At 46.1% G+C, this 26558-nt stretch overlaps 1 protein-coding gene across 2 annotated transcripts in view; it reads left to right on the forward strand.

Moving 5' to 3' along the window:
• The window catches only part of SDHAF4 (succinate dehydrogenase complex assembly factor 4), a 52305-nt gene that overhangs the window by 18246 nt on the left and 7501 nt on the right, over positions 1 to 26558 (forward strand). For both annotated transcript variants that reach the window (XR_015296618.1, XM_086926469.1), the window contains exon 2: positions 5061 to 5201. Coding sequence is in view for 1 of the 2 variants with exons in the window: in XM_086926469.1 (XP_086782595.1) it covers positions 5061 to 5201 (141 nt within the window). In the remaining variant the exon portion in view is untranslated. The remainder of the gene's footprint in view (positions 1 to 5060; positions 5202 to 26558) is intronic.

The following is a 26558-nucleotide window of genomic DNA, read 5'->3' on the forward strand; positions in this document are numbered from 1 at the left end:
CGTCGGTGGGCGGATGTGTTTTTTTTTTTTTTTTTTTTTCCCCGTGTTGTTTTGGTCATTTTCGAAGTGCCTTTATCCGGAGTGGTCTGCGAGATTTAAGTTGCCAGGAAGTTGTTTTTATTTCCGATCAGGTTAGCAGCATTTTGTTTATAATTTTGTTTTCCCTTTGTACGTGTACCCCGTTTAATGTCGTCTCCCTGTTTGTTTTACGTTTTTGCGTGTTTTGTTGCTGTTCCACGGTATATTTTTACGTCTATGTGTGTCTAGAATCCCGTTCCTGCCCCCCTCCCGCTGTCCGTGAGCCCGTTCCCGCCCCCCCTCCCGCTGTCCGTGTGCCCGTCCCCCCTCCCGCTGTCCGTGAGCCCGCCCCCCTCCCGCTGTCCGTGAGCCTGTTCCCTCCCCCTCCCGCTGTGTCTAGAATCCCGTTCCCGCCCCCCCTCCCGCTGTCCGTGTGCCCAACCCCCCCCTCCCACTGTCCGTGTGCTCGTCCCCCCTTCCGCTGTCCGTGTGCCCGTCCCCCCTTCTGCTGTCCGTGTGCCCGTCCCCCCTTCCGCTGTCCGTGAGCCCGTCCCCCCTCCCGCTGTCCGTGAGCCCGTCCCCCCTCCCGTAGGCTGCCTCGACCGTGGTACTCCTCTGAGACCTGTACTTGCACCATCTTCGGTATCGGTAAAGATGAGGAAGGACACATTCACAACTCCTAGGGATCAGCCGTTGGGTTAAAATAAAAAAAAAATCCCTAATTAGATCATTAGGTGTACCAACGCTTCCTCTTACCGGTAATATCTAGAACTTCTCACAACTTTTCTCAGTGGTTTGCTAGGCAGTCCACAAAGTAAGCCTACGCTAGCCACGCCCATTCACCTCTTACACGCCCCGTGGTGTATGTTAATTATAAACTGTTACATCTGGAACTTGTCATAACTTTGAGGGCTACAAGTAGCTTTAACTCTTATGTGATCTCAGTCCTTTTCGTTCGCGCTGTTTACCCAGGAGGCCGCACTGACCTGATTGGAACACTTGGGCGTGCAGTGTGGAGGAGCAAGGGACACGGGAGTTGAATGATCTCGCCCCGAAACAGCTAAAGAATAAAGCCAAATTGATTTGATTAGAACATGCAACTCGACCCCTTCGGTCTCTTTTGTGATTTCCGAATTATCCAGCTCTGTCCTGGGTCCCAAAAAAACAACTGCAATCAGTGATGCATGTTTTCCGGCCGATGGTATTTCGCCGTACAGATCTGAGACACCACTCCATCATTGTTGAGCTAAGCCGTTAGTTATTTTTTATTTACATCAGAATTGGGTTGTTGTAAAATTGCACACTTTCCAGTTCACGAGTGACTAGCAGAAACAGAGAAATTTGCTACTTATGCTTTTACCAGCAAATGTACTTTCTAATACAAATGCAGCCCACGTGTTGGCTATATGAAGCTGCTGAAGTAATATACGGATGCCAAATCTTTTCTTAAACCTAACTAAAAATGTAATTAATAAAAAGTATGTTTTATTAGTCTGATAAGAACACTATTCTGTTCCTTACCACATACCTCCTTTCTATGAAAGAATATCTTTACATAATAATAGATGTGAAATACATTGAATCCGAAGATCGAAACCGGCATGATCATGGTTGTAAGTGACGAGGGGTTTACTCCGAAATGGGTCCCGTGGTCACTGAAAACATGCTACACTCAACTGAAAAAACCCTATTGGGCCGAACCCGGGCTTGGGTAGCCTGTGTTCAGGTACAAAGAAGACCTGGTTTATCAGTTCTGTTTGAGCTGTTCCAATTGGAGCAGGACCAATGCTGATTTGCATGTGGCTGGATCTAATCTGAAGTGAGGAAAAAACACGATGGGCTGGAATTCTGCTCGAACAATTGCCTGTAGCTGGACTTTTTGTAAGCATTCATCCATCCTCTTTTGTTCTTTAGCGTGTAAAGTTGACATTTAGCAACCTTATTCACTGTTGGGTTTTTATTTCCCACCCCCTTTCTTCTTCATGGTAGTCTTGTCAGTTGTGGCCAGAAAATCACTTGTCAACCCCGACCTATATGGTAATTTAGATTTTTAGTTATGAATGCATGCTGATTATCAGTTCGCTTATTTCAGTAACTGAAAACTTGACCGTAAAACCATACAGCTAGGATCAATACTGGTGCTAGACAGAAATGCAAAGCACAGAATGTGACATTTTTACTTAAAAATACTGTGACCATTGTGTTGCCTTAAAATGCATTGCCTTTGTTCTTTTTAGCTTTTCTTTCTGTTGGCATTTTAAGCGAGATTGATGTAGTGCTGCATATGTATACACAAATATGCTTTATGGTTTTGGTATGTTAGTCCTTGAGAGTACATAGAATATATTGCTTGTCCTAAGCCCTGAAACTTTTGCCTTTATTGTAATTGTTAAGAGTGACAGATTTCTAGGTGTTATATACAGTATGAAATGCCATATCAGCAGAACTAAAATAGGGCACCAAGCCAAATATGGCTGACATGAATGTGCAATGTCTGCACCATGCAAAACAGCCAGATATGGGCAGACCAGAAAGGCAGGCTTTGCACTGTGTAACACTTGCATATCATGTAGTCTGAGACAAGCAAGACAAGCAAGCTGACCTGTAAGGGGCTATAGAATAGCGTGTTGAAGCTTGTCCAGTCCAGGTCAGATAGGAAGCCCTTTTGAGCTGCAGGCCTCATGTTAATGTGATCTTATATAAGCATGAAATCTTTGGAAGTACATGCAAATGAATTTATATGGATATTCATATATATATTTTGTAACACAGTGGGTTTGTTCAGTGCCTCGGGAAAGCAGGTCAGCAGCTGCTAAGGGAGCGCCCCGCTGCTGCCTTAGCCCCACACTCTGCTGTTTACTTTTGCGCTTTTCATTAAAGGCACCCTTTACTGTGCCCACACCGAAGGCTTATTTACAAAAACTAAACTTGGAATGAGTAAAACCACGAGCGCTCCTGAGAAGGGCTCTTAAATAGAGAAAAAAGTAAATCCTAAACCAGTTCCTAAAATGGGAGTAGTGGATTGATAGTAATTGGTCCATGCTCTCTGGGAGGTTTACCACAGGAAGAGGCATGAATCATGCATGCCATGGACAAATGGGAAGAAAGAATATGAGAGCGATGATGCAGCCAGCAAATGAGAAGCCTATAGGCTGGCTGAAGCCCACATATTCGATACACATGTCTGTTCAAGACAGCGCATGCTCTGTCTAGCCGAGATCTAAAAAGGAAGGTTTATGCCTGACAAAAAAGTTTATTTTGCCAGATTGATTTGCAGTTTAAAACTGCACTACAGGCTGCAAGGACAGGCCTGAGACCTTTATAAAGTTCTACTTTAGTGGGTGGCACAATGAGTGCTGCAGGCCCACTGGTAGCATTTAATTTCCTGGCCCTGAGTACTAATGTAGTACCATGTAAAAGGTACTTACAGTAAATTGGAAGTGCCAATTTGGCTGGTTTCAACATGTTTAAGGAGAGCGCATAAGCAATGTAGCACTGGTTAGCAGTGGTAAAAGTTAAGAGTCCAAATGCCAACCAGATTGAATTTCAGAAAACATGAGAGATGAAGGCAAATAGTTTGAGCGAAGACCAAACTAAGATAGTCAAACCTAATGCTCACCAATTACCTATCTTCTTTATTTGCTAAAATAGCAGCTATCCAGTTTTGCCCACACTCTTCTACTTACAATAGTTTCACTGATATCAAATTTTCATGCATCTGCCCATGATCAGCTTTAATCCCCATCTTCCTTACGCTTTCAATCCCCTTTTAAGCAGTCGACCTTCACACCACGCTTGTGAAATTCAATTATAAAAGGATCTGTCCTGCCACTTTTCTTATTTTAAGTGCTATACATCATCCTTTTGAGATGTCCTCTTCGGAATTGGCGTTTCCGCCTGGATGGCACATACCTCTTTTCTTTCTTTATGCCTAACCTCAAAACACGATTCTCAGACTATCAGCTACTAAATGCTGATGACTCTCTGACCTTTAATGCTTTACTCGTATATAAAATAAATATTTTGCTTTGCTGCCTTGCGCTATCACAACCCTAAGCCAGGAACTCGTGCTACAGTGTAACTCCTCCATAAGACTTTTCCTTTATATCTTCCACTCAAGTCCAACCAATTAACGTTTCACATATCCCCTCCAGTCCATCAAATCATTAACATCCTCCGAATGGGAGGACCATTTCAAATTTTTTTTTAATCCGTACTCCACAGCACCCATTCTACCCTCGACAAAATGATTACATTTACTACTATATCATCGCTTATTCTCACCTCTTACAATCAAGCAGGATGACTGTCAGCCAAGCACGGGTACCAGTACAATTCCTTAAATCCGTTTTTAAAATCATGCATGGAATGCAGTCTGCTTACCTCAACCACTCACTTTCTAACATGCCAAATGCTCTGCTACACACAGCCGAATAGCAGTGAAGAATCCTCCCTATGGCTTTGCTCCTTTGAATTGCTTTGACGCCTCCTATGGAACCTTCCCTTGGTTCAAACGCCCCCCAACAAAGCAGAGCACCTAAAGCCTTACATAATGAATACATCTCCCCCCCCCCCCCCCCTATTTATTTAAGGGAACGATGAAGGATTGAAACCAACACAACTTTTGATATTTGGACTTTTAGGTTAATAATTTGGAGATGGTTTCTTTTTTGGTATTCTTGCAGTGATTAGACTACGAAGTCTGTTTCAGAAGAGTCATAACTCAAAACAACGAATACGTTCTGTAGATTGCATACAGGGTAAGTCTCCTTCACCAGGAGAAGAATAATGGGACAGAAAAGATATGAGCAATTGCACAATGAGTCTGATTTTTTTTTTCTTCAACAAAACGTGTGTTCCTCACTTGCTTCTGACTTTGTATTAATAATGCAGCAAGTAGACCAGTTACAATCGCAAGGTACTATTTTGTTTTTCAAGTAAACGTGATGTGGAACCCTTCGCTATAGATGTGCAAGTGCTCTTAACATGTTAATTTAAAATGGAATAAGGGCTTTAACAGATGAACTCATTTCGTTTGACAGTATGTGGTTGGTGGTATAATTCATCACAAGTGGCTAGCTACAGTTCAGAAGAAAAAAGAAAAAAGCCATTAAAGAAACCGAAGACACCACAGGGTCGTTTGGATAATGAAGAGCCTATCGCAGAAAAAGATCCTTTGCAAGGTGGGTGAAATATTCATAAAACATTTGAGTGCCGGAGACTGTAACACACACAATTTTGTAAGCACACGGTTTTCGATGGAGGAAAAAATAAATTAATGAATTGTGCTACTCTTCATTCTTTCGAAGTCGATTTCCTTTCTGTAATGCCGTTCATATCTAGGAAGCCCCACCCCTTCTGCACTTTCAGAAATACACATGTTTATTGGAATTTACAATAGGCACCCGAAGGTATAAACCGACTCATTCCATAAAAACACCAATCAAATTATTACAGGTTCAGAATGATCGACAGGAGTTAAGACGATGGACAGCTATGTAGGTCTCCGTTTACAATTGACATATAACTTACAACACTGCTGCTGTCAGAACTGATCCTCACATGTGGGTGTAGGGTGATGCCCGAGAAAAAAGGAGGAGAACTATGATGTTTGATAAATGTCCAATAACATACCAGGAAAACAAAAAACTGGGAGGGAAAGAAAGAAAACAAACCAAAAAGAACAGGTTTACCAACTCAAGGAAATGATTGCTTCTAGTTGGCACTGCCTAGTCACAATATATAAATATAATTTATGGGGATGATGCGACCAGGTGGCCCCTATGGGCCCACCAGCCCACCTTTGGGCTGAAGGCTCATTGGACTTCCACTTTTATCAATCGACAGAACACCCCTACGCGATCTCCTTTCTTGCCTTACACTGTTATCATTGCCATATTTCTTACATCCATGCAAGCTCAACTGGGAATCCTGGGATTTTATTTCTTCATTCATTGTATTCACGTATACCACAAAGGCTTCAAGGAACTAAATGAATTCACAACCTGAAGTGAAGGCAGAAAATCAAGAGATGAAGACAAAAACAGGAAAAGGAAATGCCAGCATCCTACAAAAGACAGCAAGCAGATTTGTAAAGCTATCCTGAAGCGAAAATGGCTTCTGGTAGCACGAAGACACACAGGAAACATACTCCAGATTTGTGATCCAAAGACCTTCAATCTGAGTACTTTCTGTCCTACTTCACCTTATAACTTTCTGATTCTTGACCTTTAGGAAAATGCACAAGGCTTAAATGTGAGGTCTAAAGGAAAATGTTTTCCTATCAAGCTGATTAAAAAGCTTGTGGAGGGGAATTCGTGTGCTGCTCTAATAATATGTAGAAAAACATGAAAGGATCAAGCGTATTTCTAAAATAGTAATCTGCTGGCTACCACAAACCCTAATAAGTCATAAAATAAAGAGTCAATAGGCCCCCAAAGCCGTAAAGAGCACAGGGGCGCTCTCCCACCTGTTCCGTTTCTGCGGATGCTGGGGACTTCTGCCAGGGCGAGGTCGGCAGAGCGGAGGTTCCTCCTGGGTACGTGGAAGGATACTCTCTCGTTGAGGTATTTGGGTCCGATGTTGTTGAGGGCATTGTAGGCGTGGATGAGGAGTTTGAAGGTGACCCTCTTCTTGACGGGGAGCCAGTGGAGGTTTTGTAGGTGTTGGGTCATGTGTTCGTGACGCGGTGTCCCGATGACTAGTCTGGCCGCGGCGTTCTGGAAGGTCGAGTTTGTGCAGATGAGTTCAGTTGATTCCGGCATATAGGGCGTTTCCGTAGTCCAGTCTACTGGTTATGAGCGCGTGGGTGACGGTCCTTCTGCAATCGGGGGGGATCCATTTGAAGGTCTTGCGGAGGATGCTTAGGAAGTTGAAACTGGTGGAGGCGAGGGTGTTGATCTGGCGGGTCATGGAGAGGGAGGAGTTGAGGATGATGCTGAGGTTTCGTGCGTGATCTCTAGGGGTGTGTGGATTCCCTAGGGTAGAGGGTCACTAGGTGTTGTCCCAGGTGGAGGTGCAGGGTCTGAGTATGAGGACCTCGGTCTTCTCGGAGTTGAGCTTCAAACAGCTGTCCTTCATCCAGGCTGCCACATTCTTCATTCCTTCCCGGAAACAGAGTCTGGTGTCTTCGGGATTCTTCGTGAGTAAGTGAGAAGAAGTGCTGGGTGCCGTCTGCGTATGTTACAATGCTTAGCCCATGCTGTCTGACTATGGCGGCGAGGGAGGTCATGTAGATGTTGAAGAGCGTCGGGTTGAGCGATGATCCTTGGGGTACTCCGCAGTTGATGTTGGTGGGTTCGGAGAGGAAGGAAAGGAGTCTGATTCTCTGAGTTCTGATGGAGAGAAAGGATTGTATCCAGTCAGGGGTGGCTCCTTGTATCCCTGTGTCGTGAAATCTGGCTGTGAGCGTACAGTGTCAAACGGTGAGGAAGGCTGAGGATAGGTCTAGAAGGATGAGGGCCGGGGTGTGTCCCTGGTCGAGTAGCATGCGGATGTCCTCAGTGGCGGCGAGGAGGGCGGTTTGTGCTGTAGTTGCTGCAGCATCCAAACTGGGAGGTGTCTAGGATGGAGTTATCTTCGATGAAGGCGGTCAGCTGGACGTTTACGAGTCTCTCTCTGACTTTGGCCGTGAAGGGGAGGAGAGAGATGGGCCAGTAGTTTTTCAGGTCCGTTGGGTCGGCCGTTGGTTTCTTGAGGAGGGGTTTAACCTCTTCCCGCTTCCAGTCGTCTAGGCAGATGCTGGATCTCAAGGAGGCATTGATGGTCTGTCCTAGTTCAGGTGCAATGGCGGCGGTGGCCATGTGGAATATGTGCGGTGGGCAGGGGTCCGTTGGGGCTCCTGAGTGGGTTTTCGTCATGGTCGCGGTAAAGTGTTCGACAGTGGCGGGATCCCAGGTCATGATGGCTGGCTTATCAGCGACGGTGGGTAAGGGGTTGGTGTTCGGCATTAGTTCGCTGAAGTTGTGAGCACCTTGATCTTCAGATGGAAGTAGGAGCTGAGCTTGTTCCGGGGAAGGTGTGAGGTCCGTGGCTTCGCTAGTGGGGTTTGTGAACTGCTGTATGACATTGAACAGTTCCTTGGCATTTGTCATGTTGGTCTGGACTTTGTCTCTTATGTTCCTGTGGTTGTTCCGTGCTTGCGTGGTTATCTGTTTTTGCCACGTTTTCTCTAGGCATCTCTAGGAGCGTCTGGCTTCTTGTAGTTCTGTGGTTAACCAGGCGGCCTTCAGAGGGCGTTGTTTGGCGGGGTGGTGGATGGGTGCGAGCTTGTTGGTGCAGCAGGAGATCCTGCTGTGAAATTCTATGGCTGCGGATTTGGTGTTGGTCGTGGCACTGGGGGGGTTTTGGAGGAGGGTGATGTTGAGGTGTTCCTCTGTGACCTTGCTCCAGTTCCGTCGTGGCGAGCTCTGGGTGGGCCTGGGTGCGGTGGTGGTGTTGAAGGTGAAAAGGTTGCAGTGGTGGTCTGTCCAAAGGGGCTGGGTGGTGTGGCTGAAATGGATGTTTGTCCTTCCCGTGAAGATGGGGTCGAGGGTGTGTCCAGCTCTGTGGGTGGGCGTGTTGACCAGCTGCTTCAGTCCGAGGTTGTCCAGGAGAGTGGTGGAGTCAAGGTTGTTGCAGTTGTCGAGGTGGGATTCAGGTCCCCGAGTAGAATGTAGTCCGTGGAGGTGATTGCGTGGGGTGCGACGAGCTTGGCGATAGTAGTCGCGGGCTAGGTACGAGGTCCTGGTGGTCTGTAGAGGAGGTGCTGCGCAGTGTGGTCCTGGGGCTGGTCTGGATCTGGAAGTGGAGGTGCTCTGTGTTGGAGTGGGGGTCACTCGTGCTGGATGTGGAGAGTCGGAGGGGGGTCTTGTGTGCAATGGTGAGTCCTCCTCCTGGGGTGTGGGGGCGGTCCTTTCTCTGGATCTTGTAACCGTCTGGGATGGCCGTGGCAATGTCGGGTCCGGAGGTGGCGTTCGTCCAGGTTTCCGTGAAGAGGGTGATGTAGGGCGAGAGGGTGTCTATCAGGTCCCAGATATCTACTGCGTGTCGGTACAGGGAGCACACATTGAGGAGGATGCAAGTCAGGGTTTCAGCAGGGCGTGCATCAAGCGGGCTTTCGGCGGTTGTTGGAGCTTCGTCGACGGTGAAGGCTCTGTGGCAGGGTCTGCATGAGAACTGTCCATGGGAGGTGATCGGCAAGGATCTCGCGCAGTCGGCGTGTCTTCCGGGATTGAGTGCATGGAGGGTGGTTGAGTCGTAGCGGTGGGGCCTAGGAGAACCAAGGTTCCTGGCGCTGGCCCAGGAGTAATCCAATAAGAAGGGGGAGCTGAAGTAGAAAAGCAGCCACTGATAGGCCTGCCACCTGCCTCTTGTCTTCTTGTAATTATCTTGGTGGGGGTTTCCCCCTTGAAGAAAGAACAAAAGGAGGCACACATAGAGTTATTAAATAAGACTATGAACTGGTTGGGTTGATACAGAAAATGTTCAACTTCACTGGCTGCTAAGATCTTATTGACAAGTAAGGTGGGATGGATAGGAACCGGGCTGGTGAACAGGTCTGGGATTGTATCATTGTCAACTTTAGCACTCCTTATTTTTTATTTTTTTTGCAAATTCTTTTTTATTGCCATTTATATATTAATCAAGAGAAACACTCAAAGCAGTTCCATATCGATAGTAAGAGCAGTACAATACATATTATGCTTGTCAGTTATATTACGCAGTACATCATTCAAGCTTGTCTGGAATTGGATAGATTATATAATCTTCGTTTCAGTTTAAAAGATACTAATCTACTACATGACTATCATTTCCAATATTAGACTAGTGGTAAAGGTAATGTCTCACTATGGCAAACATACGAACTAGGGAGTGGTTGGGCCCTTTGTCAATAGTCTCTGTCTAGACGGTGCAAGCACGGAAAAAGTAGAAGTCCGCCATACAAGAAAATCGTTCAACAATTGCGTAGGAGGAAAATAAAAGCCTTATGAAGAAACCTAGAAAACAAAAGAAACCAATTCCATGTCTTCACACAAAATAAAACAAAACCTTTTAACTACAACTAATGAACTACCAGGGGTCTGCAATTCACTCAAAGGTCTGCTATCGGTTGATCATCGCTGCCTAAAGTTCGGAAGGGGCTTTACCACTCCTTATTTAGCAAACAGTTTACTTATGGGCATTTAAGCACGCAGGTGAAATTCAGTAATATTGCATTACTGCCCTTGAGATACTTTTATAAATCGGTACTCCTAGTTGCCAGGGTTTCCACCCAGGTAAACACCCGGTTTATTGGAAGGTAGGTTTTGGCGCCAGTTAGAACGAATTGTGACAGATGTGTGTATTATGGAATCCCCATCCACAACCGGTTTGAGGCTCTAGCAGATATAGATTGACATAACAGGATGAGGGTTGGTCCCTGTCAGGTGATTGTAGGAGACAGAGATAGGATGGTAGAAGGAACTGGGGAAGAGTCTTCCAATAGGCTTCAGGTCCGTAGGGGAGCTTCTACGACAGGCAAGACCGTTTTAGGGGTACTTAGTTGGAATGTAGCAGGGTTTAAATCTCTCCTGGATAATGACTAGGGTGTTGATCTTTGTAAGTCATATTCCCAACAAGGTAGATTAAAGGGGAACTTACAACATTTATGAGCTTAGGAGTGGGTTGTCAAATGGAGTTGGTAGCTTTTGATTCAAGTAATCTACTGGATGTTCTTTTATCCTTCCCACATAAGGTTAGAGTTCTGATAATTAATATTTACAATTCTCCATCATCCGAAGTTAAGCTGGAAAAACAGTTGACAATTTAGGGATGTGACCCTTTTTGCCTGGACAGTTTTCCCTTTTATTATAGTACCATCTGACTTTAATATACCTACTTCATGTAGTTCTAAGTGGAGAGCAGATACTTAATTAATAGTCTCTGAACAGGTTCACTTTTCCTGTACTGATTAGGGAGATCATTTATGTTATCCCACTTTTTTCTTATTAATCTCTTGACTAATGAAAAATATGTCTCCTCTGACTCAGTTCCCAAATTTAAGGGTAGAGGTAGTAACTCAGCTATTGATTTTATATTTGTGTCTGCTTGCCTTGGCCTTTCCCTCAGTAGTCCAGGGCCTTATGGAACGTTATTAGTGATCATAACCCTCCTATATCCAATTTCAGCTGGTATGATTTTAAGGAAAAGATTAACCCTAATTTATATAAAGAAACTCTTTTTACTAAGGATTATGGTAGACAAATAGGATGGGGTATGATCATTCCTTATTACTTTTTAAAGACTTTCGTAAGGGGGTGTAGTTCGGATTTTGAAGTGTGCCTACAATTGATTCCCCTGATCAAGTTATAGTGGACTCTTTCTCAAATATATGTAAAGAGGTGAAGATTGCTTTTACTAGGAAGAGTAAAAAATCAGTCCGCTGTGGCCTTACATGGTTTGACCAAAACGATACCAAGACACACACAGCTCTAAAGTAGGTCCTCCAACAGATACCAAGGTCAAAAGAAACTGTTAAGGAGGCTAGAAGGCTCTATAGGCTGGGATGTAGGAACAGAATAAGTGCACTTAAAAGAGAAGCATGGTAAGAGCTCAAGAGGCCTACAACATGGAGATAGCTCTGCTTTTTGGCAAGTTGTAAACCTGCCACTTTTTTGTTGGGGGATAGTCAAGTTTATTGATTTTAATACAAACAATACAGCCACATGAAAGCAGGATGAAGTACTCTTTGACCCAATGCACGGATTGTGTTTTTTGAACCACATCAACTACAACCCTGAAGTGTATATGCATTTTCACATGAGCGCATTATTAGTACAGTTTCTCCAAATTCATTTAATCTGCCCCAGCCACCTGCTCCACACCTTTTTGTACTTCTGTGAGTAGTCCTGTGCTACATAAACCTGTTTCTCCTGTATCGCACACCAGTCCAAGCCTATGGGCCACTGTGACACTGTGTGGGGTTGCGGATGCTTCCATAAGGTGGCTATGTCGCTTTTCAGCCCCATAAGGGCGGTGCCCAAGAACGCTTTGTCTGCTCAAGATCCTCCCATGCCCTACAGAATCCCCAGGAGAAAGACCTCAGTCGTGTGGGGGACCTCCCAGCCCCGTACCCCGGTGAGCTTTGTGGCTATAGTGGTCCAGTATCTATTTATAGCCTGTCATACCCATACTATGTGAATTAAGACTGCAATGATTATCGCACAGCGAGGGCAGTCAGAGCTCGACAAAAGGAAAGCCCTGTCTAGTGTGGCAAGGGTAAAATAAGCACAGTATAGATATTATGTCTGGATGGAAATGGAAATGACCCGGGGGCCATGAGGGCGTCCCGCCAGTACTCATCCCTTAAGGGGCCCAGCCAGTGCTCCCAGCGTGTCCTGAGATAATCTAGAGTAGGGTAGGCATTGATAACGAGTGTGCAACAGATTTGGGAAATGCCTCTCGTCCCCAGTGACCCCATCAGGATCTTGGCTTCCAGTGGACTAAACTCTGGGATGAGTGTCGGTGGGGATGTGGGTGGTGATCGCGAGCCTAAGTTGCAAGTATTTATAAAATTGTTGATCCTGTAAGTGTGCTGCAGTTCCTGGAAAGCCCTTCTATGGGTCCCTGACCACGTCTCCCAATTGTGAAACCCCTATAAGGTCAATGTCTGAGATGAAGAAACCTTCCTGTGCTGCCTCTTCATACAAGGAAAAACAACACGAGTGTAACCCATAGACCATATTGAGATCTGAGTGTATATGTATTTTGAACAACAATATCTCAAATCAGATTCAATGGAAAAGGCAAGTATACACGTATGTACAAGACATTACGAGATCAGGAAAAAAAGGAGAGAGACTCTCGCTATCCATTTTGGAAAGTGCATATAGCATCATATATTAAGAACACATTTTGTACAGGACAGTTGTAGCAGCACTGTTTGCATAAAATGCGGTGGCAACCCAAGGGGGCTTTGTGCACTTGGTGCTAGTGAAACAAAGAGTGACGGTGCGAGTGACAGGTGGGTGAACACAGCGAAGGACGCAAGGTGACAAGGTGAAAAACCATATATACAGAAGCAATGGTTCGTCATCAATGAATGAATAGCAGATGTTCGTTAGCGAATCAAGGTTGAGGGTGCACCATGAGTCGCGCTGTACATTGGGTCGACAGCGTTTCAATCCTATCTAGTCAGGATCTTCATCCGGACCGGTTTGCCAGATTTGTAAGTGCTGCGTGGGAAAGGAAAGGAGAAATTAGGGTAGCGGCCAGGGGCGATGGGAGTACGCGTGGTGTCAGAAAGGACGCAAATAGAGCGCTGGGGGTCGAGTGGAGGGGGGAAGGAACATAAGGGCATGGGTGGTGGAGGGTAAGTGGGGGGAGAAGGGGGGTTGGGTGGGAATCGGGGTGGTAAGGGGAGATAGCCGAGTGTGGAGCCAGAGGAGTCGGGGGTGAGGCGGGGAGGGGGGCTAATTAGGGGGGTAGCGAGGGCAAGTAGACGTTTGAAGCAGACTGCGTGAGAATGGGTGCGGGGTGTATCTCCAGATTGGCACAATTTAACAATGGTGGGGTATGTGACGGTCCGATGGCAAGCAGACAAATATCGGGGGGAGGGAGGGCGGGGGCGTTCGAGGCTAGGTAGATAATTGAAGCGGACTGCGTGGGAATGGGTGCTAGGTGTATCTCCAGGTAGGCGTAATTTAACTATGGTGGGGCATGTGACGGTCCGATGGCATGCAGACAATTATCACCGATTGCATGGGAGAAACTGCAAGACCTGCCGCCAACCTGCTCCAGGTTAGCGGGATGAACCGGGTGTGTGGTGTCGGGGGTACGAGTGAAGATACTGGGGCGCTTGGTGCGCAGGGCCCAGAAGGCGGGGGAGTTGGCTGAAATAAGGCAAAAAACTGGGGAGCCTGTGCGCTAGTCGGGTGATCAAGGAAGGCTGACAGGGGGGGAAACAGGGCGGGACGCGCTGTGAAGTGGGGGGCGGGCGGCGTGGGGGGAAAAAGGAACGGTCTATGAGGATCTTCGATGGCTTGGTACTGTGTAGTCCAATTACTATCCTGAGATATGGCGTGTGTAAAGTAGCGTATTACTGGGGCAGCTCAAAGGAGTCAGAAATCTTGTTCCTGGGGGGAAGAAGGTTTGGAGAATGAGGGTTGGCACAGGAGGGAGTGCTGGTAAATGGGGAGGGGGCAGGGTGCTGGGGATAAGTCGACTTGCGTGTGTAGGTACTAAGGTAGGTGTGGGCACAGAATCGGAGCCCCGATCTGTCCAGTGTGTTTCGCCTAGTAGGGGGCATACTCAGAAGGCAGGGTCGGTGAATCGATCCACTGTTGAGGTCCAGACGTCGGTACCTGGAGGCAGGGAAAAGGGGAGGCCAGTCGGCAAGGATAGGAAATAAGGTCTGCGGGGAGGAAGGAGACGGCTGAGGGATGGGCTTAACTAGTGACTTTGTCTAGCTGCCGTACGAATCCGGTTGCCAGGAGGCAGCTCGGGGTCTCGTGAGTAGACCGGAGTCAGCGCCCGGGACTGAAGTAAAGCGGCGTGTTTGGGGCGGCTGTGAAGTAACCAGTGGTGGGCGTGGCCTATGACGTGGGTCGATGTGGGAGTGGAAGGGAGTGGCAGCAAAAGTGACGTGCCTCGTATGCATCCCGGTTGGGGCAAGGGAAGAGAGACTAGGGGACAGTGTTTCGGAAAGGTATTCGGGTTTGCCCGGTTTGTAGTGTCAGTAAACACTGATGGCAGTGAAAAAGTATTGAAGAGTATTTAAAAAGCACATTTCCTGAGCAATCATCTTGCACATATGAATTCGGGACATGCTACAGGTACAATCAGATCTATACCGAAAATTTGGATATATACAGAAATTTGGCAAACACAATGGTTATGTACATGATCGAATTTGTACAGGATAGCAAACAGGATAGCAAACCTAGTGACCACATGCAATTCATTGCTGTAACAATGTAGATGCGGGCCATCAGTAAAAGATAGGTGTCAGACAGGCGGCCCTGAGGAGTGGCAGCGGAAGGGCATCGCAGTGGAGGGCTGAGATTGCGGTTAGATTGGAATGTATTTTCGTAATACCTTTACATGCCAGATTGCATCTCCAGCCAATTCTTCATTGTATACATGCCCCCGATATTTGTCTGCTTGCCATCGGACCAGCACGTACCCCGCCATTGTTAAATTGTGCCAATCTGGAGATACACCCTGCATCCATTCCAACACTATCCGCTTCAAACGTCTACCTGCCCTCGTTACCCCCCCTAACCAACCCCCCCGTCCCGCCCCAACTCCTCTGGGACCACACTCGGCCATCTCCCCTTACCATCCTGATTCCCATCCAACCCCCTTCTCCCCCCTCACTTATCCTACACCACCCATGCCCTTATGTTCCTCCCCCTCCTCTCACACCCCAGCGCTCTACTCTCCAATCTGGAGTTACACCCCGCACCCATTCTCACGCAGTCCGCTTCAAACGTCTACTTGCCCTCGCTACCCCCCTAATTAGCCACCCTCCCCGCCTCACCCCCGACTCCTCTGGCTCCACACTCGGCCATCTCCTCTTACCACCCCGATTCCCATCCAACCCCCCTTCTCCCCCCACTTACCCTCCACCACCCATGCCCTTATGTTCCTTCCCCCCTCCACTCGACCCCCAGCGCTCTATTTGCGTCCTTTCTGACACCACGTGTACTCCCATCGTCCCTGGCCGCTACCCTAATTTCTCCTTTCCTTTCCCACGCAGCACTTACAAATCTGGCAAACCGGTCCTGATGAAGATCCTGACTAGATAGGATTGAAACGCTGTCGACCCAATGTACAGCGCGACTCATGGTGCACCCTCAACCTTGATTCGCTAACGAACATCTGCTTTTCACTCATTGATGACGAACCATTGCTTCTGTATGTATTGTTTTTCACATTGTCACCTTCGCTGTGTTCACCCAGCTGTCACTCGCGCTGTTAGTCTTTGTTTCACTAGCACCAAGTGCACAAACCTCCCTTGGGTTCCCACCGCATTTTATGCTAACAGTCCTGCTACAACTGTCCTGTACAAAATGTGTTCTTAATACATAATGCTATATGCACTTTCCAAAATTGATATCTAGAGTCTCTCTCCTTTGTTTTTTTTTTTCTTCATGATCTCGTAATGTCTTGTACATACGCGTATACTTGCCTTTTCCATTGAATCCGATTGAGATATTGTTGTTCAAAATGCCTCCTTATACAGGGCATGGAGACGGTGTCTTGATTCGCTCCCTGTGCTCTCTGCCCACCACCAGGAGGCTGAATTGTGGGACTTTCCATTGTCCTAATAAGCTTCTGGACCCTCCCCTTCATGCATTTACTGAGTTCCAGCCATTTGGAAGCTACTTGGAAATTGCCATCCAGTCCCAATCCATGCCGTGTTTTGTGGAAGCCAATGTGCACATGCCTGAAACTCCATTACCCAGCTCACTGCTTCATCTCCACCCCTTCAGGCCAGGGATGGGCGAGGAAATCCGTTCTCTTGTGGCTGACTGCTGATAACCTGCTCACACCTGATGCATGTGATTAATGTGAGCTCTTTCAAGCCTCAACTCCCTTCAGTCCACGGTTGGTCATTGTAGCTTTGTATCGGTGAGACCGACCCGTGTTTCCCTTAGCTTTTGTTATCCTTGTTTCCAGAGTTCTGAGCTATAGTTATTCCTTGTTCCTGAGCTGCTGGATCTTTACTTGTTGCTCAACCAGCACTGCCTGCAGTGCAACCTTGACTCCTGAGCTTTAGTAATTCCCTGTTTCTGAACTAGCATTGCCTGCAGTGCTACTTTGACTCTTGAGCTTTTGCAAAATTCTTATCCCTGCTCCAGAACAGCCTTCAGTGCTACTTTGTTTTCTTGACTCATGATTTAGCTCTATTTTAGTGTTCCCTTGTGGCCTCCCCTCCTGCATTTCTTTTCCAGTCCCTGCCTTTCTTCCCATTTCCTTGGTTCCAGTTCCTAGTTTGGTGTATTTCTATTCCTGCTGCCTTGCTTCTATTACCTTGTACGTTTGTTACTTGCTTCCTGTCAAGTGTGCCCTGTTAAGCACTCCTCCTTGCTAGCTCTTTGTCTATCGAGATTGTGTTTAGGTTCTAACCCCTTGCTGTTACTACCTTACGTGTTCCTGTTTGATCGCCAGGATCCATGGGCACAGCTGATAACCTAGTTGGTGTTTCTTGTTCATTGTGATTGTCTTTGAGTAACATCACCATAGATGTCCGTTCCACAGAACCCTGCCTATTCATAGTAAATATAGCAACAGAGTAGGCTAGCAAAGCTTCCGCATAGGCCTTGAGCTTTGTTGTTACACAGGAAGAAGGTACTTATGTTCATGTTCTGGAAGCACCAACAGTAGCAGGATATGTCCAGATCCTCCACCCCTGTATTCTTCCCTTTGTGGATTTGTATCATCCTGCATCCATCCCAATTTTACCCTCAAGGCAACTACTTTAACCCTCACCTTCCTAATGATCTTCAGTTCAGATGAAAGAATTTGGAGAGCAGAGTGGAGACGGCTGTTGTGTGAGGGCTGCAGCTTACCCTGGAGATTTCTGCACCATTTGGTGCGGTTTGGCTCAAACAAATACATACTGATATTTCAGTTTAGAGGAAGGCCGTCACATGCTAGCTGGACCAGCGCCTTATCAAACAAGTATTTCATTATCTCCTACTCATATAGATTTTTTAACTATGGATTGCCCATCAATACTTTACAAGTACATAGCAGACACTTTGTGTTTTCTTTATTTTAGAAAATGCTTAAAAGCATCATCAAGCTGAGCCTGGTGGCTCAGTGGACTATTGGGTCCACTGTAGGGGCCTGTGTTCGACCTCATCATCACAGGTTCAAATCCGTGCGGGTCCACTCATCCTTTCATCCTTCTGAGGTTGATAAAATGATTACCATTGAGTTGGGTAACAATAAACATCTATTATTCAGCACCAATATACCTGTCTGGGTGACTGTGCGCTTTACAAATACACATGTCATGTTATCAAACAATCAAAAGGTGATGGGAGAAATGTTTACAAATAATCTAACCATGGGCAATTGCTTGGGGTAGCATTCCAACTCCTCATTTTTGTGCCCACTATGCAACCTCAAGTAGATACAGCCGTATACCAATCAGCCTTCATTCAGTGGGTACACGTACGCAACACATGGGGAAAATAGGTGGAACTCTCAGGGCATGTCCTCCAATTCAACTACACTGGCAAAAATGCACATGGAGGAAAAGAACAACATCTGTCATAATTCCTCGAATATTCTATGCTAAAGAAGTGATCCAACCTAGTTGACTAAACCGAGGAATGTGCTCCTTTTTAAAGCATGAAAACCCTCACTCACGCTGGGGTGACCTGCTTCATCATCTAGCCCCTCCTCACACTGATGTAATTGGACATCTGTGGGGGGCTTGTACCCTGACATGTATGGGTAGCTGTTGGGGATGGTGCAAAGAACAGGTGCCCAGCGTTCTGGTGTGTAAGTAACTAAATATTAAAAATAGGGTAGAAAAAGAGAAGGGGTAACATTACCTTCTGGTAGATCAATAATCCTTTGATTAAGTTTCCAATTGGTAAGGTTAAAGTATAAGGGAATTATTCAACCCATGCTGAGAAGGTTGAAGGGTTCCAACCCTATTTCATGCGCCTAAAGGAATGCAGGAGGGCCTTTCATCAGGACAAAACCTCTCTAATTAATCACCTTTTTGAGTTTGTGACGATGTAAACTATATAAATGGCACAAATGCGTACTACAGTTTCCATTGATCACTTGGAGCCTTTGAGACCCTTTTAGGGAAACTCTTCTGCCTTCATTCTTGCTCACAGAAGGGGAGCAGCCATCTTCTCACTTTTGGATCCTGTAGCAGAAGGTTCACTGTCGGTATAATATGCTTCTGTGGGAACAATCCAGCCCGAACTACCAATTCAGGTACTTTCTGAACCAGAACACAAGCAACCCAAAACCGGTTTTGGCTTAGTCAGACCATTTCAATTCAAATAGGTCTTTATTTCGACTACATGTCATAAAAGACAACATATTAAAAAAATAAAAACACAGCAACAATTCCATAATACATTAATATAATGTATGAATAATTATTTCAGATAAAATACTGCAAGATCAAAAGGATGTTCTTGTAAGTTCTACTGAGTTGATCCCATCTACTGATTGTTCCATACAAGTCAGTTAAGATCATAAATATTATAAATTGCGGTTAAACACATTAAAAATAAAACAAAGTTTACAATACATTTATAATGTTTAAACAATCAGAATTTAAAACAGGATTAGTCTGGTGGGGCATTCACTGATTTTAATTTGTTCCTGCGGATTGCCCACATCTAATTCAAAAATTTGGCCACGGCAATTACTAAACTTTCGGAACAGTCCGTTCTAAAAATCCTTAGCGCAACTGGTCCTCTTTTAATGCCTTTCTGAATGCATATTGACCTGAGCCACTTGTAACGTGGGGATTTATACTCTGGGCATATAAAGAGGACGTGAGCTAAGCTTTCTGGTCGGGTGCTTCAGAAAGGGCACAAAACACCATTACTGGTTTACCATTTGCTAGTAATGTATTAATTGGGAGAGTTCCCACCCTGTACTGGTGGAACCGTTTCCTTTCCTCAGGAATACTAATGACATCCCAGTATGGTTCATAGGCCGGTATATGTTTGTGGTCCAAGAAATCCCTAATGGGGGGAGGAGCCAAGCCTGCAACCACGATGGCCGCCTGACTCCTCGGCTCCGCTGACCCGCCCGCTTTCTGCCCGAAGCGCATCGGATCCTGCCGTTTATCCTGTCTAAAAGTTGGCGCTTCGGACTCGGGCTGGGCTTCTGACTCGGATGATGTGCTCCCCGTCGGTCAGCTTGCTGTGGACCCGGAGATTCGTCCCCGTCTTGCTCCACCGTGGCGTGTGAGGGACCGGGTCTTTGTTCTGAAGGGAGGCTGCCCCTGGACTCGGCAACAGCGGACGCCTGCAGCGGGAGGGACCGGCGGCTGGCGAGTTACTGTTGCAACAATTGCTACAGTTTGCCGCCCGGCCCTGCACACTTCCACGCTTGCTCCGGAGACTGCGGCAGGCGCTACATTGTGTCCCTCACCCGACTCGAGATCGGCACTGGGTGACTTTCCCATCCTTTGGCGCTGCTGTTGACGCCATTTTACCGGGCACCTTGCACTTCGGCTTGCAGTCCTCGGAGACTTGCATGGGGCACTCTTCATAACGTAAGCTGCTTATAGCAGGATCCGGGCAGCTGGAGATTACTTTGCAGCGTTGCTCTGTGGTAATTGAGCCTATTGCTAACACTATTGGCTTTGTCTTCGGGATGGGCTCTGGCGGACATTACAGAGGACGACAACATGGCGGCGCCCTCTGGGTGCAGGACTCTGCTGCTGAGAAACCCATTGTTCTTGCTGCTGTTTTAAACGCCCTGCGCGACCTGCGATCATCTATGCGGGCGAACGCCCGGGACCTGGAGGACCGACTGGATGCTGTGGTGCCTGGTGAGCCCCCGGACGACTGTGTTGCTAGCTACTTCCCGCCAGCCTTGCTACACCCTGCGACCGGCGGTGGTGACCTGTGTATCCTGCCGTGTGTTGAAGCACGGAACACTCCGGATGAATCGGCTGCCGGGCCCCCCACTCAGGATGTGCTGGGAAGTGTGGCACTGGACCCTGCCCATCGGCTGGAGAGTTCTTGCTGGTCGACCTGCTTTGTGCCCACCTTGGGGTCCCCCGGAGGGCCCCCCTGCTCTACCATGAGATTGTTGCAATGGCCCTGGCCAGTCGGCCTTCAGGTACTGCTGCTGGGTTTCCACCTTTACTGGGTAGCTACTGACTGTTCGGCACTACGTGGGACAGATCTCTGCGAAGGGTTTTTGGCTTGGTGGTGGTCTTTACATCTGCGCCTCTCGTCTAAGATGGCCGCTGCCCGCCTGGACCTCATTGTCCGGCTGGATCGACGGGGACAAGGCTGACACTGTTTTTATGTTTTAGATGTGGTCGGATGCTGCCATGGTTGACGGATAACTAGAACTGCTGGGGTGGTATATGCTATTACGGTGTTGGGTCGGGATCCGAGGAGGGATGGCCGAGGGTGAACACGTTGATTGTTTGTTTCCTTTACCTGGGCCCTCCCCCGGCCTTCTGTGACTTCTTTTCTCTCTTTTCTTCTCTTCTGCATTTCGGGTACTCTTTTTGGGGCGACAGACACACTGCTAGGGGGGGGGGGTAGGCCGTAGCCTCTGCATGCGTGTAGGGTGGGGCGGGTATTCTTATGTTCGTTTTTTGTTTCTATGGGCCTTAGTTTTAGTTCTCCTACTTCTACTCTTTTCTCTCCTCCTTTTTCTCGGGGTCATTGGGTGGATCGTTATGATGTGGGCGGTAACTGCCAACCGTAGTAATGCTTGCTTAAAATTTCTCCTGTCCGGTCTTCTGCGGTCAATTGCTTAGCGGATATTGTTTGCCTGATATTGATGCTGATACTTGCCCACTTATGTCCTGGATGGTCTATTTTGCCTCTGATCCTTTCTAGCTTCTTTTATGGACATACTAAAAACTTTAAAATTAAACCTCACTTCTCCTGCTTCCCGGTGGCGCACATGTCTCCAGTGTAACTCAGTTTTATCCTGTTTTGTGCTCCTATGCTGCCGGGTCGCCCAACAGCTTGCTACTGTGCTTCAGATGCTGCCGTGGCCGGCCGGATGGTTGTAGGCCCGTATTTGTATGATTCTACTTTGCAATAAAGGTTTTCAAAAATTAAAAAAAAAAAAAAGAAATCCCTAATGGTTAAAGGAACAATACACTTCTGAAAATCTCTTTGAGTTACCATGGCCCAATAGAGCTCCTTTAGGGTCTTGCGTGACGGGAAAGTATTTTGTACTGGGTTGTCCCATAAATCCCCCAGACCCATAGCTTTATAGATCAACCTAACTTCTCTGAACCAAGGTATTCTACTTCCTTTGTCCATATCTCTAGTTTCTAATAGACCCTGAGCATAGTGAGAGAGTTCTGGGGTAACCCAGATCCTCCGCCAGTATGCAACCGGTCTAAATTGTGCAACTTCCTCAATTCTCTGACAACCCAAATCTAAGTAGAGGGGTATCAGCGGTATAAATGGGGGGAGCCTCACCAGGCCCCACATGAACTTATTTTGGGCAATTGTCAGGGCTGAGATATTAAATGGCCCCCACAATTCTTCCCTGTATAATACAGAAGCCCGTATTTTAGTATCATATATTTTTAGGGCTGGAGCTATTGGTTGTGTGACCGAGGATCGTAGTTCTCTTAAGAGCACTCCTGCCAGCTGGGCATGTTTAGTGGATAAGTAATTCATATGGAGTTTCCATTATAATCTTGACCCCAAAGTAATTTCAAGATAGGTAAAAGATTGGGTCTGCTCAAGGAGCTCTCGATTCAATAGTGCCCTTCCTTTCACAACCTTGTGCCTGTGCATGACCATAAATTTTGTTTTAGATACGTTGATGGTTAGGCCGTAGTCTGTACAGAAAGCCTCAAAACACCCAATTGCTCTCTGGAACCCTTGTTGTGTTTTGGAAATTAAAAGGGTGTCGTCGGCAAACATTAACAGGGGTATCAGGACACCATTTAACTTAGGAGCATCAGTAGATAAATCCTTCTAATAGTCAATAGCCCTGTTAATGTACAAAGTGAACAATGTCGGAGCCAAGACACACCCTTGTCTTACTCCTCTCATAGTTGGAAATTTCTCAATGGCCTGGCCTTGCTGACCCCACCGGACCTGCGCAAAATTATCGTGGAATTTGATTAAAAGAGCGAGGAGTTTCAGTGGTATGCCTTGCTCCTGAAAAACTCTCCACATCCTTGTACGCTTTACTAAGTCGAAGGCCGATTTCAAATCGACAAAGGCCGCGTGTAGGGTGCCACCTCCGAGAACTACCCACTTCCAATAAATAATAGCACATCTAAAAACCTGGTCCACGGTACTCGTAAATGGACGAACGCCAGCTTGCAGTGGTGACATAACCTCAGCGTCGTCTATCCAATTCTGGATCCTGAACAGCACGAGCCTAGCCACCACCTTCTGAATACAGGCTATCAGGCTAAGTGGTTAATAAAATAAATGGTTCTGTCGGGTGATAACCAAGAGTGATTTGTAGAGTACTGTTACTGTATTCGAGGTCCCCCCTCTTAAGACAACACAATTCAGAAGCTCACAATTAATGACTCGAGGTCTTATTCATTGCATTTTCATATTTTATATGAATTGGAGTCATTCAAGTATTTCATGCAGTACAGATCAAAGACTGTCAACGTGAATTTTTGTGCAAAAGAAAGTGACAGTGGTGAATAGTGCTCAAGTGGTAGAGACTTCTTACATATGTACAGTGAAAGATACACATCTATACAATCAATATATACATATATACACAGTTATTAATTTCAAGGCCATTCCTCATGGCTGTCTAGAGATTTTTCAATGTTTCTTTTAAGTATTTGAAATCCTAGAAGACAATGGCCTGTTGTGGGATGTCGACGTTTCGACCCTTCTGCGCCTGTGTCTAAGGTCGAGGCGGGTCTTTTTCAAGACAAAGGGGTGTTGCACGACAGTCCACTCAAGTAGCAGGTCGTATTGAATCGCCTGTAAAGGGTGAGGCTCAATGGCCTTATAATCCGCTTCCAATCAGTAAAGGGATATCATCGCTGGCTCAGAGGTTCCAGGATCTGCTGCGAGTTGTCAGCTTGACAGCTCGTAGCAGATCCTGGAACTGGAACTACTCGAGTGGACTGTCGTGCAACACCCCTTTGTCTTGAAAAAGACCCGCCGCGACCTTAGACACAGGCGCAGAAGGGTCGAAACGTCGACATCCCACAACAGGCCATTGTCTTCTAGGATTTCAAATACTTAAAAGAAACATTGAAAAATCTCTAGACAGCCATGAGGAATGGCCTTGAAATTAATAACTGTGTATATATGTATATATTGATTGTATAGATGTGTATCTTTCACTGTACATATGTAAGAAGTCTCTACCACTTGAGCACTATTCACCACTGTCACTTTCTTTTGCACAAAAATTCACGTTGACAGTCTTTGATCTGTACTGCATGAAATACTTGAATGACTCCAATTCATATAAAATATGAAAATGCAATGAATAAGACCTCGAGTCATTAATTGTGAGGTTCTGAATTGTGTTGTCTTAAGAGGGGGGACCTCGAATACAGTAACAGTACTCTACAAATCACTCTTGGTTATCACCCGACAGAACCATTTATTTTATTAACCATTAATTACCCAGGTTCTGAGGGACACAGGGTTACCCCTTTTTCTTTAAATATCAGGCTAAGTGGGCTGTAGTTGGCAGAATCAGCACAATCTCCTTTCTTAAAAATAGGGATTATTTCGGCTCCCTTCCAGATGTCTGGAATTGGGGAGCCTTTAGCGATGGCATTGGCAAGTAGCTGTATATACGGTGCCCAGACCTCTCTACCATGTATAAAGAGATCCGCGGGTATCGTATCCAGCCCTGGAGCTCTCCCTTTAGGGACAGTAGTTAAGGCATATTCAACTTCTTTCAAGCTGAATTGCAATGGAGTAGTAATTACGTCGTTAAGGATGATAATACAGCTTGTCCCTTTTTCCCAATCCGGGCATGCAAACTGAGTCTTAAAGTGCGACACCCACGATTCAGGAGGGACATAATTTTGCGGGTAGGCCCTATGGCACACCTTACCCCATTTTTCCAAGTCCCAGAAACCTACCATATTTCTCGACTTGCTAGCTTCAAATAACTCTTCCCAATATTTTTCATCCCAGGATTTTTTAACTTCCTGTTGGGTAATTTTATAGTTGCGTCTTGCAACGTGTATTAGACCCCTATTCTTCGATCTTACTGCTGCAGCAAGTAATTTGTATGCAGCCCTGCAACTTTTACCGTACCAAGATTCTGCCTGCTTTCTATTGTTACGTTGTGGACCAGTAACCTCTTTGATAAAATATTTACTAAGGCTTGTAAAAAGTGTTGTGTGGATTGGAACAACCTGGGACATAAGATCATCATCAGATGTACATCCCTGGAGCTCTGTGGTTGCGCTTACTACTAGTTTACCCATTTCAATAATGTATTCCTGCTTCAGAAGGCACTCAGCCCATTTCACTCTCCTAGTATCATTTGTGGGGAAAATATCAATGGTTACCGGACTGGCTACAGCACACTTTGCTTTAAATAATTCTAGCTCTAAACTAAGGGTGTTGTGGTAGCTCTCTATTCTTTTTATAATAGCCATGTCATGGATGGATGACCAGAACTCTAAGTTGACTAAGATATAGTCTATCCAACTAGTACACACCCGATTATCAAATGTAGGTCTCCCCTCTTTGTCTGTTTTTGTCCTGCCATTTACGGCCCTAAGGCCCTGTTCTAGGCATAGGGCTTTGAACTGAAAAGTAGCCTGAGTCCACCGTTTGATGGGGGGGATGGTCAGTTGAAGAATCTGCCAACTGTGAATTGCCCCTTGGTGAGTTCAATGTAATTTTGATCCAAGGGTTCAAAAGAACAATCGAAATCACCCGCTACCAATAAATTTACCTTGCCATTATAAATATCCAAATGTTGTCACAACTTGGTGACTATCTTGGTGGGTTTACCTCCTGGTTTGCCCCTAGCATAGACATTGAAGACAAGTAAATCTCTATAATCGGGACATTGTAGCTTTACAATAAGGATATCATTGCAATTAGAATTTATTTGTTTAATTGTGTACCTATCATCCTGCTTGACCCAAGTGGTCAGGCCCTCCATAGGCCTGCCTCTTTTGGTATGGACTGCGGGAACAAAAAAGTTCAAATAGCCCTGCCTAAACTGGGATACCGTCTGCCATGTCTCCTGGAGTAATATTACTGTATACGTGTCAATAAAAGTTAACCAATCCAGGGACACTAGTTTGTTCTCGAGTCCTGCTATATTCCAGGACACCAATAATTGGGCAGGTTTATTATTACTAATGCACTCATCTGTCTGTGCGTGCCTCCCTGTGTGAATGTTCCCGAACATGGCTTTAGTCCTTGTGGGTGCAGTGTACTTTATATTTAGACTGTGTTCTACTCTAGAGTTTACATCTATATCTAGATCCCACCCATTTTCTACTTGGGCCATAATAGGATGAGGGTCGTTTCCTTTACCCTTTTTTCCCCCCTCTATCTTTCATGAGGGTTTCTTTGGCCCTATCATATGTTCCCTTAGTGATCACTAGCGAATCGCTGCCTCTGGGCACAAGTCGTTTACAGGAAATCCCATTTGTACGTCAGTACACCCAATCGAGACCAGACAACATAGAAAAACGGTTAAATGTTGGAATGTTAAAGACTGGGGCTCGTGCTTCCCTTATGCCATATTTCTTTGGCTCCCGTGTATTAGTCATCTGATACTGGGGGTAGAAGTATGTTAGGTCATGAGTGGATATTCCTCCCCCTCTACTTTCCAGGTACTAGTCCCTCAGATACGCAGTTGCCCTACGGTCCCTGAAGTTTACAGCAACAATATCCACTTGTATA

This window comes from Lissotriton vulgaris, chromosome 6, assembly GCF_964263255.1.
Source record: "Lissotriton vulgaris chromosome 6, aLisVul1.2, whole genome shotgun sequence".
Taxonomy (NCBI): domain Eukaryota; kingdom Metazoa; phylum Chordata; class Amphibia; order Caudata; family Salamandridae; genus Lissotriton; species Lissotriton vulgaris.